Raw genomic sequence first — 19,814 nt, forward strand, 5'->3', positions numbered from 1 at the left:
TGGTGGAAAGCAGACTGAACCAGGTGTTCCTCTAGGATTTTGCCTGTGCTTAGCTCCATTCCATTTATTTTTTATCCTGAAAAACTCCCCAATCCTCCATGATTACAAGCATGCCCATAACATGATGCAGCCACCACTATACCTGAAAATATGGAGAGTGGTACTCAGTAATGTGTTTTATTGGATTTGCCCCAAACATAACACTTTGTATTCAGGACAAAAAGTTAACTTGCTTTACCACATTTTTTTGCAGTATTACTTCAGTGCCTTGATGCAAACAGGCTGCATGTTTTGGAATATTCTTATTCTGTTCAGGCTTCCTTCTTTTCACTCTGTCAATTAAGTTAGTATTGTGGAGTAACTACAATGTTGTTGATCCATTCTCATTTTTCTCCTATCACAGATATTAAGCTCTGTAACCGTTTTAAAGTCACCACTGGCCTTATGGTGAAATACCTGAGTGGTTTCGTTCCTCTCCAGTAACTGTGTTAGGAAAGACGCCTGTATCTTTGTAGTGACTAGTGTATTGATACACCATCCAAAAGTGTAATAACTTCACCATGCTCAAACAGATATTCAATGTCCGCTTTTTTATTTTTACTCATCTACCAATAGATGCCCTTCTTTGCGAGGCATTGGAAAACCTCGCTGGTCTTTGTGGTTGAGTCTGTGTTTGAAATTCACTGCTCGACTGAGGGACCTTACAGATGATTGTATGTGTGGGGTACGGAGTCATTCAAAAAAATCAAGTTAGACTCTTATTACACACAGAGGGAGTCAATACAACTTATGCGAGTTGTTAAGCAAATCATTACTCCTGAACTGATTTAGTTTTGACAAAACAAAGGGGTTGAATGCTTATTGACTCAAGACTTTTCAGCTTTATATTTTTTATACATTTGTAAACATTTTGAATAACAATTCCACTTTGACATTATGGGGTATTGTGTGTAGGCCAGTGACAAAAAAATCTAAATGTAATAATTTTAAAATTCAGGCTGTATCACAAAATGTTAAAGTCAAGGGGTGGGAATACATTCTTAAGGCACTGTAGATGTATGGGACAGGGGATGTAGTTGATGGCCTCAGGTCCTAGACTGCAGGGTGAGGTGTTGAACCATGTCTGGCTGCTGGGCCTGGAGCTTGATGAATTCTAGTGTCCTCACCTGTCAAGAAAAAGAGGGTGACTAAGAAATAAACCATATTCTGTGTTGTGTATGTAGAGATAGTGAATATCTCTCCATGTTTTGTTCTTGCACCTAAAACTGCCTGTGTCTTGGTATTGTCCGCATGTAGCTCGTTTTTGGTCACAGGTCCAGGAATGGTTGAAGAATTGCAACATTTGCGTAGAACTAACGCTACAGATAGCAATACTGGGGGATTTGAAAAGCCATAGTCAATCAATCAATAATATAATTATTTTAGCAAAAATGTTTATTTCTAATTTACAATCCGTGGAAGCTATGAGAATAGGAAGATTCAAATCTTTTGTGAAGCATCACAGCACAGTTCAAAAATATATGGCAAATAAAAATCCGAAATGGATGATGTTGGAAGATAGATGGGAAGGGTTGAGTGGAGCTGAAGGGTGGGACTAATAACAAGATAAACAATGTAGGGCATACGGGATCTGTGAAATGTGTATAGGTGCGGAGCTATTGTGAAATAGCACAGTTACAAGTGGAAATCAAACTGGATGGACAACAGAAATAGAGGAAGGACTAAGAACAAACAAGAGAGAACTATTATAAAGTAGACTGTGTCTGTAAAATGTGTATAAGATGTATAAATTGAAGGTAAAAACAGAAATGTTTATCAGTTTACTCCAATTGGGGGATCGGTGGTAGGGTTTGCGGGGAATAATAATAAAGGTATACTCTTTAAAAAAAGTATGTATGTCTATGTAGGTATGTGTATGTATATATGTGTATATGTATGCATACGTGAATGGATATATATATTTACCCCAAAAAATATGGGGGATTGGAAATGATGCAGACAATTACATTGGAAGCAACATTCTTTCCGCAATATTAAGCTGATCCACCCCTAAAAAAAAAGTAAAAAAATATAAAAACAACTGCCTGTGTTTTACTCACGGAGGTGCGTGTGTGGCTCAGATTCCACAGGTTGAGTTTGTTGTTACATAGCTCCCCATGAGCCAAGAGGCAGCCAAACAGAGAAGGCTAGACTACCCTGTCTACGAACACTCTATAGCACAAAGAGGAAGAACAGGAAGGGATAAGAGAGGACAGTTAAGTAAAACATATTCTATGGAAAAATACAAAGAACATGTATAAGCAGCGACTTTGACTCCAATGATTCTTTCATTTCACTTTATCTCTATATTTCTAAAGTCTACTCTGAGAAATCAATATCATATGGTCCTCTGTAGCTCAGTTGGTAGAGCATGGGCTTGCAACATCAGGATAGTGGGTTGGATTCCCAGTACCACTAGTACTTGGTTAGAGCCATGGTCCAGTAACTGAAAGGTTGCTGGATCGAATCCCCAAGCTGACAAGGTAAAAATATGTTGTTCTGCCCCTGAGCAAGGCAGTTAACCCACTGTTCCCTGGGTGCTGAAGACATGGATGTCGATTATGGCAGCCCCCCGCACCTCTCTGATTCAGAGGGGTTGGGTTAAATGCGGAAGACACATTTCAGTTGAATGCATTCAGTTGTAGAACTGACTAGGCATCCCCCCTTCCCATGACTGTAAATTGCTTTGGATAAAAGGGTCTGCAAAATGTTGTTGTTGGCCTAAATGGCATAAAGGACCAGTCAAAAGTTTGGACACACCTACTCATTCAAAGGTTTTTCTTATTTTTTTTTACTATTTTCTACATTGTAGAATAATAGTGAAGACATCAAAACGATGAAATAACACATGGAATCATGTAGTAACCAAAAAAGAGTTAAACAAATCAAAATATACTTTATATTTGAGATTGTTCAAAGTAGCCACCCTTTGCCTTGATGACAGCTTTGCACACTCTTGGCATTCTCTCAACCAGCTTCATGAGGTAGTCACCTGGAATGCATTTCAATTAACAGGTGTGCCTTGTTAAGTTAATTTGTGGAATTTCTTTCCTTAATACATTTGAGCCAATCAGTTGTTGTGACAAGGTAGCGGTGGTATACAGCAACAACAAGGTAGGGGTGGTATACAGAAGAAACTACAGTCCATCATTACTTTAAAACACGGAGGTCAGTCAATCCAGAACATTTCAAGACCTTTTAAAGTTTATTCAAGTGCAGTCGCAAAACCAAGAGTCACATCTGGAGGAAACCTGGCACCATCCCTACGGTGAAGCATGGTGGTGGCAGCATCATGCTGTGGGGATGTTTTTCAGCAGCAGGGACTGGGGGACTAGTCAGGATCGAGGCAAAGATGAAAGGAGCAAAGTACAGAGAGATCCTTGATGAAAACATGCTCCTGAGTGCTCAGGACCTCACTCGCAAATGCTTCATAATGTATTTCTTTGTAGGCTATATCCTTAAAATAATATGCCATACCATCTGGTTTGCACTTAGTGGGACTATCATTTGTTTTTCAACAGGACAATGACCCAATACACCTCCAGGCTGTGTAAGGGCTATTTGACCAAGAAGGAGCGTGGTGGAGTGCTGCATCAGATGACCTGGCCTCCATAATCACCCGACCTCAAACCAATTGAGATGGTTTGGGATGAGTTGGACCGCAGAGTGAAGGAAAAGCAGCCAACAAGTGCTCAGCATATGTGGGAACTCCTTCAAGACTGTTGGAAAATCATTCCAGGTGAAGCTGGTTGAGAGAATGTCAAGAGGCAGAGGGTGGCTACTTTGAAAAATCGAAACTGTAAAATATGTTTTACATTTTTTTGGTTACTACATGATTCCATAATTGTTTTTCATAGTTTTGATGTCTTCACTATTATTCTACAATGTAGAAAATAGTAAAAAATAAAGAAAAACCCTTGAATGTGCAGGTGTGTCCAAACTTTGACTGGTACTGTAGATAGTGCTGTGGTGTGACAAACCCTGACTCAAGCAGCAGTCTTATGGGAGTGGCTCCCCCTCATCACACAGCTTGTCTCCATGGCCAGCTGGTTCACAGCCTGAAAAGAAGACAATAAGTTGAGTGCATTTACAGTATGTGCTCTATGTGTAACCTTTGGAAAATTCTTACAACGTTTAACTAGATCGATATCAACTGTCAAAAGAAGTCGGTTTGTATTGCAATTACAGAACTACACACAAGTTAATAAAGGTCAACCATGTCTAGGTGTGGTCTAGGTGTCGCATGTATGTATGTGCACACACACAGATAAGACGATGTAGATAAGGGCTTATGAGGGGTTATGGTTGGCCCCTTGGCTGTTTTCACGTGGAGGGGGGGTCACTGTCCGTCAGCCTTGGAAATGCAGGAGGAGAAGTAGTGCGGACCCAGAAGAGGGGTATTCAGTCAGACACTCACCATGCGTATGAAGCCATTGATCAGTAAGGCCAGAGATCTCTTCTCATCCTCCAGAGTCAGCGCACTAAAGGACACAGAGAGAGTGGGGTCACTTTATAACACACCCACCCACAGTTGACTATTTACTTTACAGTGTCGTGCATGGTCTTGCAGACGTGCAGTAGAGCATTGAGGATAACAGGGTCTCTAGTGTGCTCCTGTTGGTGTCTGAAGGGACAGACACAGACAGACATTCGAGATAGACACATGGATACATGCACAGAAGCAAACTGAGTTCACATAGAAAAGAGTTGAAGAGATATTTAGCTTGGGTGTCATTAGCCACTTAGCATGACATCAACCAAGGTGTTGCCTAAACCAGACGTACTTGATGAAGACGTCCATGATGGAGAGACACACCTTCACCCTGACGCAGTCCTTCTGGAACATGTCCACGAAGGGAAGGAAACGCTCCTAACGGAGAATCATAGAGAAACTAGTTAGATCGATCCACTGACAAACACAAGTGATTGTGTGAGACTGGAGAATATCAAACCAAGTCTTACCATGGAGAAGAGGATAGAGAAGTCATGAAAGTAGGTGAGGATCTTCCTTATCACGGACTGGAGCTGAGCATAGGCATCCTCAAAGGCATGATCCGGCATAATGTGCTTGATGATGTCAGAGAGCACAGTGTTGACCTCACGTTTTTGAGAGAAAGAGGAAATAAGGATTATACTAGCATGAATCATTTGGAGACCCTGATGCTTACAACTCTTTCATTGGCAGTCTGTTTTGGAATAGATGGCCAGTAATAATCTGGTCCTGAACATCTCTAAAACTAAGAGCATTGTATTTGGTACAAATCATTCCCTAAGGTCTAGACCTCAGCTGAATTTGGTAATGAATAGTGTGGCTGTTGAACAAGTTGAGGAGATAAAATTACTTGGCGTTACCTTAGATTGTAAACTGTCATGGTCAAAACATAGATTCAATGGTTGTAAAGATGGGGAGAGGTCTGTCCGTGATAAAGAGATGGTCTGCTTTTTTGACACCACACTCCAAAAAGCAAGTCCTGCAGGCTCTAGTTTAGTCTTATCTTGAATATTGTCCAGTCATGTGGTCCAGTGCTGCAAGGAAAGACCTAGTTAAGCTGCAGCTGGCCCACAACAGAGCGGCATGTTTTGTGCTTCATTGTAATCAGAGGGCTGATATAAATACTATGCATGCCAGTCTCTCTTGGTTAGGTGTTGAGGAGAGACTGACTGCATCACGTCATCATTTTAGAAGAAACATTGTTTTGAAAATCCCAAATTGTTTGCATAGTCAATTTACACACAGCTCTGACACACACACGTATCCCACCAGACATGCCACTAGGGGTCTTTTCACAGTCCCCAAATTCAGAACAAATTCAAGCGTACAGTATTATATGGAGCCATTATTGCATGGAACTCCGTTGCACCTCATATTGCTCAAGTGAACAGCAAACCTGGTCTCAAAAACAGATAAAGCAGCACCTCACGGCACAACGCCTCTCACCTATTTGACTTAGATAGTTTGCATGCGTGCATTGATATGTAGGCTAATTATGCTTTTTTGTAAAGACTTTTTTTTTAATGTAGTTCTGTGCTTGTCTATTGATGTTCTGTATTATGTCATGTTTCATATTTTGTGTGGACCCCAGGAAGATTAGCTGCTGCTTTTGGAACAGCTAATGGGGATCCTAATAAAATACCCACAGTGAAGTGACGACAGGTGAACTCCACCCTGATCTCAGCACAGTTGATGTAATCCTGGAATAAGAGAAGGTAACATTTACAACCCGACCATTTGTCCATGTGCATCACCAAGCATGTCTTCATCGTCTAATAGGGTTATTATTTGTTGTGCACCTGTGTACTGCACACTTTGGTGATGACCTTATTATATAGAGCCAATCCTAAATGTATTTTTGATACTGTCGCAAAGCTAACTAAAAATCAGCGTTCCCCAAGAGAGGATGGCTTTCACTTCAGCAGTGATAAATTCAACTTCTTTGATGAAAAGATCATAATCATTAGAAAGCAAATGACGGACTCCTCTTTAAATCTGCGTATTTCTCCAAAGCTCAGTTGTCCTGAGTCTGCACAACACTGCCGTGACCTAGGATCAAGAGAGACAATCAAGTTTTTTAATACTATATCTCTTGACACATTGATGAAAATAGTCTTGGCCTCTAAACCTTCAAGCTGCATACTGGACCCTATTCCAACTAAACTACTGAAAGAGCTGCTTACTGTGCTTGGCCCTCCAATGTTGAACATAATAAACGGCTCCCTATCCACCGGATGTGTACCAAACTCACTAAAAGTGGCAGTAACAAAGCCTCTCTTGAAAAAGCCAAACCATGACCCAGAAAATATTTTAAAAACTATCGGGCCTATATTTTAGGTTTGTTTTGTTTCCTCTCAAAATATCAACATTTCCTGTCTTTTTCTCCTCACTTTGAAAACATCTACAGTCCTATTGATCTGATTGGTTACTAATAATATCATTTAAAATCCCTCAAATTGTGTCCCATATGTGTTTAGACACGGCGACCATTTACGGTGACGATCCCCAGTCTCCCATTCCTCTCAAAATTTTTAGAAAAAGCTGTAGCACAGAAACACAATGCCTTCCTGAAGACAAACAATGTATACGAAACGCTTCAGTCTGGTTTTAGACCCCATCATAGCACTGAGACTGCACTCGTGAAGGTGGTAAATTAACTTTTAATGGTGTCAGACCAAGGCTCTGCAACCTGTCCTCGTGCTCCTAGACCTTAGTGCTGCTTTTGATGCCATCGATCACCACATGCTTTTGGAGAGATTGGAAACCCAAATTGGTCTACACAGACAAGTTCTGTCCTGGTTTAGATCTTATCTGTCTTTGTGGATTGTTTGTCATCTGACAAATCAACTGTAAATGTAGGTGTTCCTCAAAGTTCCGTTTTAGGACCACTACTGTTTTCACTATATATTTTACCTCTTGGTGATGTCATTCGGAAACCTAATGTTAACTTTCACTGCTATGCGGACAACACACAGCTGTACATTTCGATGAAACATGGTGAAGCCCCAAAATTGCCCACCCTGGAAGCCTGTGTTTCAGACATAAGGAAGTGGATGGCGTCAAATGTTTTACTTTCAAACTCGGACAAAACAGAGATACCTAGTTCTAGGTCCCAAGAAACAAAGATATCTTCTGTTGGATCGGACAATTTATCTCGATGGTTGTACAGTCGTCTCAAATAAAACTGTTACTTTGGACCCTAATCTCTCTTTTGACGAAAATATCAAGAATATTTCAAGGACAGCTTTTTTCCATCTTCGTAACATTGCAAAAATCTCAAACTTTCTGTCCAAAAATGATTCAGATTAATCCATGCTTTTGTCACTTCTAGATTAGACTACTGCAATGCTCTACTTTCCAGCTACCTGGATAAAGCACTAAATAAACTTCAATTAGTGCTAAACACGGCTGCTAGAATTTTGACTAGAACCAAAAAATGTGATCATGCCTCAGGACTACCTGGCCTGATGACTGCTTGCTGTCCCCAGTCCACCTGGTCGTGCTGCTGCTCCAGTTTCAACTGTTCTGCCTGTGGCTATGGAACCCTGACCTTTTCACCGGACGTGCTACTTGTCCCAGACCTGCTGTTTTCGACTCGCTCTCTCTACCTTTGCAAATATTGCAGTGTGTTTGTATTAATGCAGGTCAATCAATCAATCAAATGTATTATATAGTCCTTTTTACGTCAGCCGATGCCACAAAGGGCTATACAGAAACCCAGCCTAAAACCCCAAACAGCAAGCATTGCAGATGTAGAATCACGGTGGCTAGGAAAAACTCCCTAGAATGGCAGGAACTTAGGAAGAAACTTAGAGAGGAACCAGGCTCTGAGGGTTGGCCAGTCCTCTTCTGGCTGTGCCGGGTGGAGATTATACTTTGATGCCGAATGTTGTTAATTAGAAAGCTGACTTCGAGAAAAAACAGTCAAGACAAAGTTGACAGCTTCTGACTAGTTATGACAGCAAGACCATGACAGCAATATCAGGACAGTACACGCATTTTAATTTGCTGTTATGCATCTAGCTATGTTATTTTAATGTGATGTTTATACTCTTAAGATTTAAAGAACAGCAAAGACCGATTTTTGATCAGAAAATAGGCATCTTTCCACTGCACAGATGCCGTCTCTCTCCAGTCATATGACGTCTCCACTTCCTGCTTGGAGTACCAATTTTGAGACAACGATGTTTTCTCCTCTAATAAAGAAATGTTTCCAGATTTAATTTATGGTACTCATTAAACATGAAAATCCCCAAAGGATGGATGATGTAGCGCAGCTTGAATCAATCAACAGATTAGCAGGGAACGGTTTTATTTACATCTTGAAAAGTACAAAAAAAAATCATTTCCCATGATCCAATGCATGCCCAAAGGGGTACGACGTCTCGAGGATTTTTGACACAAGAAAATAAGATAGGCTGCTTCCGCGCGCGATTTATAATGGTTTGCTCACTTTGCGAAATCTCTTGAGTGTAGCTAACGTTTCACAGTTATAATGACTTGAATGTCAATGCATTTAACCTAGCTGGTCCTATCATCTCTGAAGATAAGGTGAGTGAAATATTTTGATTATTGGCATATCAATGGTGTCAGTACTAGTAATTAGCCAGCTAGTTATCATAGCTAACTGCTAGCGAGCCATCATAAAATGGCAATATTTTGCAATCAACACACATCTCAGATTGTATTCTAATGTCATGGAGCGGCCTGCCAGCGGAAAACTCAGCAATCAAGATTGCCAGGCTGGTGGCACCCTATCAACATGGTTTGTCTTTTGTGGTAGCCAGCGGCAACAGATATTAACATGACACTGAGTATGCTTGTCTGTGCCTTAAAGCGGCAATCGGAGGTTGAAACAAGAATAAGACATACTCCTCGAGTCCTGCCACCTTTTCGGTAAAAGGCTGAGAAATGGGTCTAGAGAAATGTTAGCTCTCAATCTCAAATTTACCAGCAGACCTATGGACACAATGACTGAGCCATCCATGACATCAACAGGATCGTTTTAACCATGTTGAGGCTATATAGGGTTTGTTTACAAACATTTGAGTAATGGTTCTAATGGGGTACGACAGTTGAACTAAGCTCATGAGACATTTATAACTTAAATTCTTCAATAATTGATGGGTAAATATAATTAATTTATGTCCGAAAATGTATGTAGTAACTGCAGATTGCCCCTTTTTAACGTTAGAGAACCCTGTAACATGAAGACTAGAAAGAAGTCAGGGCTATGTTATTTGTACAGTCAGCGCAGAGCTGCAGACATTCCAGATGTTTTGAGTGTTGATGGTGTGAATGTGATCATAGAAATGTAGTACTTTAGGATGTAGAACTTACTGTTCAGTGGTGACTGCATTAACATTCTATTTTGTAGAATGGGATTCTTTTCTTAATATGTGAATATGTAATTTGCATCCCTTCGGATTGTAGAATGAGGCCATTTTCTGGAGTACAATAACCCCAATAAACAACTCCATCATTCCCTGGGCCCAGTGCTGTCAATGCCGGTGTAAATGTTTACCCCGAGGACTGAACCAAGAGACACAGCAGTAGCACAGAGAGCGAGAGAAGTCTTGAGCAGAAGCAACAAACAGACCGAAGTGTCCGTTTTAGAGTTGTCAGTACAGCTTGCCAGTTGCAAGGCCTGTGCTGCACACAAATATGCTAAGCCAGTTTCAGGGACAGACCGGGCAAAGCTTATTACCCTGGCAGAGCAGAGGTGACAATTTCCTTGCTGGGCAGATTTGGAGGTTGCCGTAGAGACTGCCCTCACTGCCTTAAAGAGCTTAATTGTTGTGTTTTAAAATGGAGAATTAAGGGGTTAATCTGAGATTCTGGAAAAACGAGCTTTCTGATGGTGATGATCAGGTTTAGAGATTGATTGCATGTTCACATTTTGTTCATACTGGTTTGTTCCAATATGTCACTCTGAACTCTACCTTTGGAAATTCATGTGTAGTTGGTAGGTAGTCAACAACAGCCTGTCGATTTGGCAGGAAACCAACCCTAATCTTTTCCAGTTCCACGCAGCTTTTCTATGACTGGCATGCTGCCATATGCTGATCAATGATCTCCGTAATACTGGGTGACTTCATGGTCACCTGTTGGCATTATTAGATTTCTGTCATTCTATCTGCGCAGGTTGTAAAGAGGGATTACATACTCTCTGCATATTGACAACAGAGGGGGCAGTTGTAGGCCAAACAGCTGGCCACAGTGAAGGTCCCAGCATTATAATTGATGATTAGGCCTTACAAATGTAATTCAAAGTTGGAACGAATGACCCTCTTCACTTTTCTGGAAATTGCACAATTAAAGCAAAAAAGATGTCCCCAAGCCTCCAGTGAAGAGAGAAACAACTTTCCCTCAAGTTATGGCTGAACCTTGCCTAATTTAGCCTCCCAAAAGGCAAAAATATATTGATTTGGTCGCTAGATGTTGAACTAAGGTTGCTATAGTATGTTAACAAGATAGTCTACTTCTGTTTTGTTGTTCACTCGCATCACTCAAAAAAATAATCTGTAAAACATTTAACAAAAGGTGTATGGCCTTAGCGTTCTGGAGAGCCTAACCAATGTTTCCCCCTTATCGGTGTAACTAATACTCACTTTCATGAAATTGATGCCCCAAATGGGTGTCCACTTATTCCCCTCTTAGGAAATTCATCCTTGGGCTTTTGGTGTCTTATAAGGTTACTGGTTTTGCATACCTAAGGTCTTTCAATAGAAGGCTCGGCCACAGAACTGTATTTCTAATGAATTATTAACATTATACGTTTTGTGAGAGTGGACGCACTCATTACCTGATAGCCCTGTCCCATTTTCTGGACATGCATCCTTTGGTTCCATTGGAAACGGCACTCACCTGGTTTTAATTACTTTAATGCCTTGTCTTCACTCTGTGGAGAGGAAGACTGCGCTGAGCAGACGTCTCTCTTGATGAGCTTTTCTAGGTCTTGGAGAGCTGGTTGTTGTTAAGCATTTAAAGGGATACTTCAGGATTTTGGCAATGAGGCCTTTTATCTACACCAGAGTCAGAAACTCGTTGATACCATTTTTATGTCTCTGTGTCCAGTATGAAGGAAGATGGAGGTAGTTTCGCAAGCTAATGCAATTAGCAATTGCGCTAGTCAAACTGCACGCGGAGACATAAAAATGGTATCCACGAGTTCATCTGACTCTGGGAAAATGAAGGGCCTCTGCCAAAATCCTGAAGTATCCCTTTAATTGAGAGATAAGATGAGGTTTTTCAGCTTTTTTAAGAAGAGTGGAATTCCACCCGTTTTGTATTGTTTTCATGTTTTATTCAGACAGATTAGAATTAAAGAAGGAGCTTGAGGAGAAGAACACATTAGGAAGGGTGGATGCGGGGATTGAACCCTGGTCTCTGAAGTTGCAGTATGTGTCGAGCTGGGAGTGTTACCACTCAACCGTGGGTTGTATTTCTCAAAGAAAGAGTGACGATGATGACATCATCTGCAATATGGATGACTGTACATTCCAAGTTCTTCTTCCCGGTCGTAGTAGTTTTTCACCTGCTTCTGTGTTGTGTGTCTGTGGAAGACTGGGCCATGCGCAGCTGGAGGTGGCAGTTCTCCAGGATGATGCGCCTTTGCCTGCGCTGGTGCCGGCTGTGTCCTAAGCGAGGGGTGCGTCCCAGCAAACCCCGGAGGAAGCTAGGAGAGCTGTGGAGCTACTGGAAGCTGCTGCTCAGCTCCCTCTACTTCAACAGCCTCACCAACTCTGACACCTACCTGGACTGTGTCTTTGAACCCATCTACTGGATTGTGGACAATGTGACTCGCTGGTTTGGGGTGGTAAGTCAATAGATCACTTTTCTGGTACATTTGATATTTTATATACATTTGAGTCATTTAACAGATGCTTTTATCCAGAGCAACTTTCACGAACAGTTAGTGTCAAGTGCCTTGCTTAAGGGCACGTCAACAGATTTTTCACCTAGTTGGTTTGGGGATTCAAACCAGCAACCTTTCGGTTACTGGCCCAACGCTCTTAACTGCTAGGCTATCTGCTGCCCTGTCTGTAGATGTACAGTCAAATAGCTTTGTTTTAATGTAGTTAATTAAATATAGGCTAGTTAATTGAAAATATCCCATGTTTGGTTACATTAACCTTTTTGCTCTTCCATTTTTCCCCCCCAGTTTTTTCGCCTTTCACGCTCCCTCATGAATTGTTCCCTCTGTCCGTGTCCTCCTCTCCTCTGTTCCCAGGTATTTGTGTGCCTGGTGATTGCCCTCACCAGCTCTGTGGTGGTCATTGTCTACCTGTGCCTGTTGCCTGTTATCCTCAACACCTACCCACTGCAGTGGATCATCTGGCACCTCACCTATGGCCACTGGGTCCTCATGATGGTCCTCTTCCACTACTACAAGGCCACCACCACCTCCCCTGGACACCCACCACAGGTGAGGTGCCCGCTCCAATGCCTGCAGAAACACGGTTTTGTGAAGACACAGGCTATAGGCAGTTTTAGGTGTTGTTGTGAAATAACTGTCTTCTATTTCCCTTTTTTTGGTTTGTTTCTCAGGTTAAAAGTGATATACCGTCAGTGACCATCTGTAAGAAATGCATCGTCCCCAAACCAGCCAGGACTCACCACTGCAGCATCTGCAATGCGTAAGTTAAGGTCTCTGTCTGTCATTAGATGTCATCAAGAAATACAAAACCTCTACTAGATAGCTCTAGTCCATGGAGCAGGTCAATCACACTGAGTGACTTTCTTTCATTCCAGGTGTATTCTGAAGATGGATCACCACTGTCGTATCCTTTCTATCGAGACCCACAAACAGTCTTCAACATCTCACCTGTCTCATTCCTTTTTTTGTGTAATCTTTTTATTTGAATTTAATACATGTTAAAACCCAAGGGGGGGGGGGCAGTCATTCAATTGAATGATCTCTCGCATTCCTACATGTTTTATCTTTGTTAGATCTGCCTCATTGCCCTTAACTTGCCTTGTGGCGCTAGCTTGGCTCAACAACTGTGTGGGCCACTTCAACCACCGCTACTTTTTCTCCTTCTGCCTGTACATGACCATGGGCTGCATGTACTGCAGCGTCAGCTGCAAAGTCATGTTCATAGAGGCCTACAACGCTGTCGAGGTGAGGGAGATCAACAGACGGAAGAATGGCAACTTCTTAGAGGTTCTAGAAGGCTTGACATTTTGACTTTCAAAGAGTATTCGGAGTACTGCCCTCCGTGTAAATCATGCCTTGTTATTGACATGTGGACCAAACACCCTGATTGAGTGAGGCCGCTTGGTTCATGACTGTTTGGATAGAGTCTGGCATGTCTTTGCCACATTTTTCCTGCTGTTATGTGCTAGGTGAGGCGTGGGCTTGCCGTATAGGTAAGCGAAAGGCCATACATTCTGAGCATGATGTGTCAAGTTGAGCTGCCGCAAGTTTAGCTAAAGAGACAGGCAAAAGACAGCAGCCAAGCAAAGCTGGCTTACGGAACGCCAAGCGAGCTTTGGAATGTAGGACTCAAAGACATCAGATGAAACATTAACAGCAATTAAATGCACGTGTTTCTGGTTAAGTCCACTGAGAAGGCACATGGCTGTTTGTCTAATGTAATTTAAAGTCTCCAGGATCAAGATCACTTACTGTTTCTTACCAGTCCACCATGGTAAGATGGGAGTTAATATAGTAACAGATCCTATGGCTCTTAGGCAACACCTCACTGTTTTAGATTTTTAAAATGCTTCCATCGCTGTGTGACAAATTCTCTCTAGCTACAGAGGTATCATGATGATAACCCATAACCAGTCTAGTCGATAGTTTCCCTCACTATTATGAGTTCTGATTGAGCTAGTCAACAGCACTAACTTCTCTCCTGCATTTGTCTGTTGTCCCCCAAATTGCATTTTATTCCCTATATAGTGCACTACTTTTGACCAGAGCATTGTGGGCCCTGGTCAAAAGTAGTGCACTACATATGGAATAGGGTGCGATTTGGGATGTAACCAGTGTGTGTATTGACATTGTTCCATTAGCAGTGTGAATGGGGAGCCACAGAGGGATCCAGTGATAAGAGTAGGCCATGTAGTACAAAAGGTTTTTGAAATCACAGCACTCAGAACAGGGCCTGGTTTTCCAAAAGCATCTTAAGGCTGTTTGGGAAACCGGGCCCTAGTGTGTTGGCCAAAATTAAAACTGCAGATTAATTTGTGGAGGGTACTCAAAAAAGATGTTGAAAGTCATCATTTTTTGGCCCGGTAGTACTACAGATTGACAGGCTGCAAAGGTCAACTGGGCAACACTGGGTCCCACTGTCAATTAACAATCAACATTTGACAACAATGAGGCAATCTCCATGTGTAGTATGGGGCCTTCTATGTTTCCCTGCCCAGTGAGACTGCAGCTCTCTCCTCAAGCCAGGCAGTCCCATGTGATTGGTAGTTAGTTTGAGGTCCCTTGGCTATAATTGGCTACAGACTTGGCATCTAGAGTTTTGCTGATTTGCCACTAGTTGCATCCTGAGGACCGCGGATGTGCTCCTTTGTTAACCCAGCTACTGTTTGTGATTGGGCTTTTTTGTGGTTGGTGGTTTAACCCTGTGGAATACTCATTGGTATCACATTTACTAATTGAACTGTAACTTACTTGAGTGAGACCATTCTGCACATTTTAAAGTGCGTTTCTAGCTTAAACGGTGTAGGAGGAGTAGCGTGTTTAAGGTTGAAAATTTAAGCTGGGGTTTTTGCTGTGCAAGCACCACAAACTGCTTTTCATGTAGGGTCTTTACATTGTTTGCTTTTGCTTTCTTTCTAGAGCTACTATCAGACCCCACCAGCACTGTTTTCCATCAGGGAAAAGTTGGTCCACAATGGTGTCATTTTCCTTTGGGTGCTGACAAGGTGAGACGAATTTGTAACCGCTAAAAGTTTGGGGTTTTGTTGTGGTGAACTGCTATGGCTGTTCTGTGTGTGTTCTCAAATAGACCTCATCTTGAGTTGTGTTCAGTACAGTCGTGGCCAAAAGTTTTGAATGACAAATTTTCAAAGTCTGCTGCCTCGGGGTCTTTAGATATTTGTCAGATGTTACTATGGAATACTGACGTATAATTACAAGGATTTCATACGTGTCAAATGCTTTTATTGACAATTACATGAAGTTGATGCAAAGAGTCAAAATTTGCAGTGTTGACCCTTCTTTTTCAAGACCTCTGCAATCCGCCCTGGCATGCTGTCAATTAACCTCTGTGCCACATCCTGACTGATGGCAGCCCATTCTTGCATAAGCAATGCTTGCAGTTTGTCAGAATTTGTAGGTTTTTGTTTGTCCACCCACCTCTTGAGGATTGACCACAAGTTCTCAATGGGATTAAGATCTGGGGAGTTTCCTGGCCATGGACCTAAAATATCGATGTGTTGTTCCCCGAGCCACTTAGTTATCACTTTTGCCTTATGTCAAGGTGCTCCATCATGCTGGAAAAGGCATTGTTCGTCACCAAACTGTTCCTGGATGGTTGGGAGAAGTTTCTCTCGGAGGATGTGTTGGTACCATTCTTGGCTATGTTCTTAGGCAAATTTGTGAGTGAGCCCACTCCCTTGGCTGAGAAGCAACCCCACACATGAATGGTCTCAGGATGCTTTACTGTTGGCATGACACAGGACTGATGGTAGCGCTCACCTTGTCTTCTCCAGACAAGCTTTTTTCCGGATGCCCCAAACATTCGGAAAGGGATTCAGAGAAAATGACTTTACCCCAGTCCTCAGCAGTCTAATCCCTGTACCTTTTGCAGAATATCAGTCTCTCCCTGATGTTTTTCCTGGAGAGAAGTGGCTTCTTTGCTACCCTTCTTGACACTAGGCCATCCACCAAAAGTCTTCGCCTCACTGTGTGTGCAGATGCACTCACACCTGCCTGCTGCCATTCCTGAGCAAGCTCTGTACTGGTGGTGCCGCGAATCCGCAGCTGAATCAACTTTAGGAGACGGTCCTGGCGCCTGCGGGACTTTTCTTGGGCGCCCTGAAGCCTTCTTCACAACAATTGAACCGCTCTCCTTGAAGTTCTTGATGATCCGATAAATGGTTGATTTAGGTGCATTCTTACTGGTAGCAATATCCTTGCCTGTGAAGTCCTTTTTGTGCAAAGCAATGATGATGGTATGTGTTTCCTTGCAGGTAACAGAGGAAGAACAATGATTCCAAGCACCACCCTCCTTTTGAAGCTTCCAGTCTGTTATTCGAACTCAATCAGCATGACAGAGTGATCTCCAGCCTTGTCCTCGTCAACACTCTCACCTGTGTTAACGAGAGAATCACTGACATGTCAGCTGGTTCTTTTGTGGATTCAGTTAATTTGCATGGCAGAGGGACTTTGCAATTAATCTGATCACTCTTCATAACATTCTGGAGTATATGCAAATTGCCATCATACAAACTGAGGCAGCAGACTTTGTGAAAATTAATTTGTCATTCTCAACTTTTGGCCACGACTGTACAATTGACAGATGGTCATGATCGCTGTTTGTATTCCCTGCAGTTCGGTGGCAGTTGCTCTGGGAGGTCTGACACTGTGGCATGCTATCCTCATCACTCGAGGAGAGACCAGTGTGGAGAGACACATCAACAAGAAAGAAATCAGACGTTTAAAGGAGAAAGGAAAGGTGAGGCTTATTGGACTCTATGGGTTTACCAAAATATCAACAATGGTGTACCAGTTCGGAATGAGTGAGTAAAGCCTGTTTCTCTTTTGTAAGGTGTTCCGAAATCCATACCACTATGGGAAAATAAACCATTGGAAAGTTTTGTTTGGCGTGGAGGAGACAAGGTAAGCCTTGTTTTTAGGCTGTTGTGAAACATACATGATTGTTCTTACTGAGTTGGTTTGTCTTCCTCTTCCCACAGTCACTGGTTGACCAGAGTCCTCCTGCCGTCTAGCCATGTTCCCCATGAAGATGGACTGATATGGGAATGCCCTCGGGCTCTCACCAGAGGAGACCCGATGACCATCTAACCTCACTGCTGCTGGACAGTTCCTCATCTCCACTTTATGGGCCATAATCACTGCTATGGCCCCTGGATGGTGGGGTAGACAGAAGACTTCTTTTAGCCTCTGAGGAGTGGACTATTTGGTGTTGATTGTGGCCCATGAGTCCAGGGACCTTAATCAGACCTCCAGTCACTCTCATGTGAAGTGAACTGATGGTCCTGTCTTTAATTGTCTCCTTGTCTTGTGAACTGACTGTTTTTGTACTGTTAGGTATGTTGTCCAACGTTGATGTGAAGTGTGTGCTTTTTAATTGTACTGAAGTCACAGAAGAAGCAGTTTGGACTTTTTCAGTGCCAAAGAACAGCTTTCCACCAAAGGCTATGTTCGAGCTAGATAACCACATGCCTTGGCCATTGTCCAACTATGGGTGAGTACTCTGGAGACTCCAGTTAGATTATGGTGCTCATGTTACTGAGCAGTGCCCCTGTCAATATTAGGAATTGTCATAAGATTGCTATGTTAAATCTTTAACCTGGTTTCTATTTGTTAATTATCAGGCACTAATGCAAAGTACAGTTTAATGTATTTTCTACTATTATCCAATCTCTCCCACATTGATTTCCCCACTAAAAAGCGGCGTGTACACTACACGATTTTGGTCCTGATAGCAGTCCCGGTCAAGTTTTTGAGATCGGTATTTTCAAACATGGGTTTTACTTTATCGGCATAAAATCAGCAATGATCTTGTAGTGTGAGATGTGCAACAAGTTTTTAGAATGGTGATAAGCAATAGCCAATGAGAGCTCGCCAGTGAGATGACGTTTCGCATCACACAGAATGTGTAGGTGCTCGAGCCGGAGCCATGAATACTATTAGTACGCATTTGTACTTCCCTTTAACCAAAGCGTCAAGTCGTTACAGCTCTGAAGTTCACAAGCAATGTTATTGAAATCAAAATGTTGTCTAGATATTTAAACTCTGTATGGCAAGCGTGAAAGTCTTAAATAAAAGGAGAGCCGCACACTCTAGGAGCTCAGATGCAAAACTATTTATGTCCAACGTTTCGACAGACAAGCCGTATTCATCAGGGTATAATGACAAACACTGCGAGATGATTCATTTTATATAGTGTCAAAAGACACACAGGTGTCTTATCATGGACAGTTGTGGCCTGATATCAATGGTTAATTCTATTAAAATAGCATACAAATACAATTTGGCTACAGCGTGAAAGTCTGACTGAAAACGTTTGAGGCTGTTGAGACCGCTCGTTGTAGCTACATTAAATCTAATAGCGTGGTATCTAGAATCCTCACAAGTGAATTATCTTGTAGTGTTTGACCCCTGTCTGTGCCACATCGTTTAGTGCGCACCACTACATTGGCAAGACAACTACAGGAATGTGGTTGTTTAACTTCTACGGAATCACCCCCCCCCCAGGTCATGGTTGCGCTAACGTGATGAGCATGACGTAAGTAGCATGAACATAGACATATCTGATATGGGCAGAAAGCTTAAATTCTTGTTAATCTAACTGCAATGTCCAATTTACAGTAGCTATTAGTGAAAGAATACCATGCTATTGTTGAGGAGAGTACACAGTTAGGTACTTAAATGTATCAATTAAGCACATGTTGAACAGTAATGCAATGGTTCATTGGATCAGTCTAAAACTTTGCAGAGACTGTTGCCATCTAGTGGCAAATCTAAATTGCACCTAAACTGGAATAATACATTGTGGTCTTTCTCTTGCATTTCAAAGATTAAAAAAAAACGTTTCTTTGTGTTATAGATCTAATGTGTTATTCTCCTACATTAATTTCAAAGTCTTTCCTTTTAAATGGTATCAATAATATGCATATCCTTGCTTCAGGTCCTGTGCTACAGGCAGTTTAGATTTGGGTGTGTCATTTTAGGTGAAAAAAATAATAAAATAAAAATGGGTCAGATCCTTGGTTTTTATTGTGAGAGGCTCAGCGACGTTAAGATTTTGAAAGTTGTGTAGTGTACACCCGCCTTAACCAACATTAAGATCACTTAACATGGTCGGAAAGCTGCGGACTTCCTCCTAGCTGATCTCGAATATGGCCACCATAGTTAGAATTCCTAGTTTGGTCGGGGGATATTTCTTGTGGCCAGCCTGTAACAGGAGGGAGGGGCTATGTGGTTGACATAGTGAAAGTTGACTGCTGTGACATGACCAATAGAAACTGTTTAACTATATTGCGCACATCTATCATTACAATTGATAATACTTTTGATATTCGCTTGTATTGTTTTAATATTTGATAAAGGATTGTTTTTGGAAACGTCATCCAG

The 19,814-nt window shown here is 42.0% G+C and overlaps 1 protein-coding gene and 1 long non-coding RNA gene across 3 annotated transcripts; one reads left to right on the forward strand and one right to left on the reverse strand.

Moving 5' to 3' along the window:
- Window positions 1-929: 929 nt before the first annotated feature.
- On the reverse strand, window positions 930-4,707 carry LOC129834660 (uncharacterized). The gene is made up of 3 exons (XR_008756291.1): window positions 4,457-4,707; window positions 4,020-4,097; window positions 930-1,166 (listed from the first exon to the last, which is right to left on the reverse strand). It is a non-coding gene; the product is annotated as an uncharacterized LOC129834660 (long non-coding RNA).
- A 3,972-nt stretch (window positions 4,708-8,679) lies between these two features.
- Window positions 8,680-19,809, forward strand: LOC129834831 (palmitoyltransferase ZDHHC16B-like). 2 transcript variants are annotated; one of them, XM_055900173.1, is made up of 10 exons: window positions 8,680-9,082; window positions 12,097-12,350; window positions 12,696-12,959; window positions 13,082-13,170; window positions 13,286-13,314; window positions 13,522-13,655; window positions 15,330-15,415; window positions 17,046-17,169; window positions 17,263-17,333; window positions 17,411-19,809. In XM_055900173.1, the coding sequence occupies exons 2-10, from the start codon at window positions 12,105-12,107 to the stop codon at window positions 17,517-17,519; spliced, it is 1,152 nt and encodes a 383-aa protein (XP_055756148.1). In that variant the 5' UTR covers window positions 8,680-9,082; window positions 12,097-12,104; the 3' UTR covers window positions 17,520-19,809. The 2 variants fall into 2 exon arrangements, with proteins under 2 accessions (XP_055756148.1, XP_055756231.1); XM_055900256.1 differs by having other exon boundaries at window positions 8,681-9,082; window positions 12,765-12,959.
- Window positions 19,810-19,814: the final 5 nt, after the last annotated feature.

Source organism: Salvelinus fontinalis, chromosome 1, assembly GCF_029448725.1.
Source record: "Salvelinus fontinalis isolate EN_2023a chromosome 1, ASM2944872v1, whole genome shotgun sequence".
Taxonomy (NCBI): domain Eukaryota; kingdom Metazoa; phylum Chordata; class Actinopteri; order Salmoniformes; family Salmonidae; genus Salvelinus; species Salvelinus fontinalis.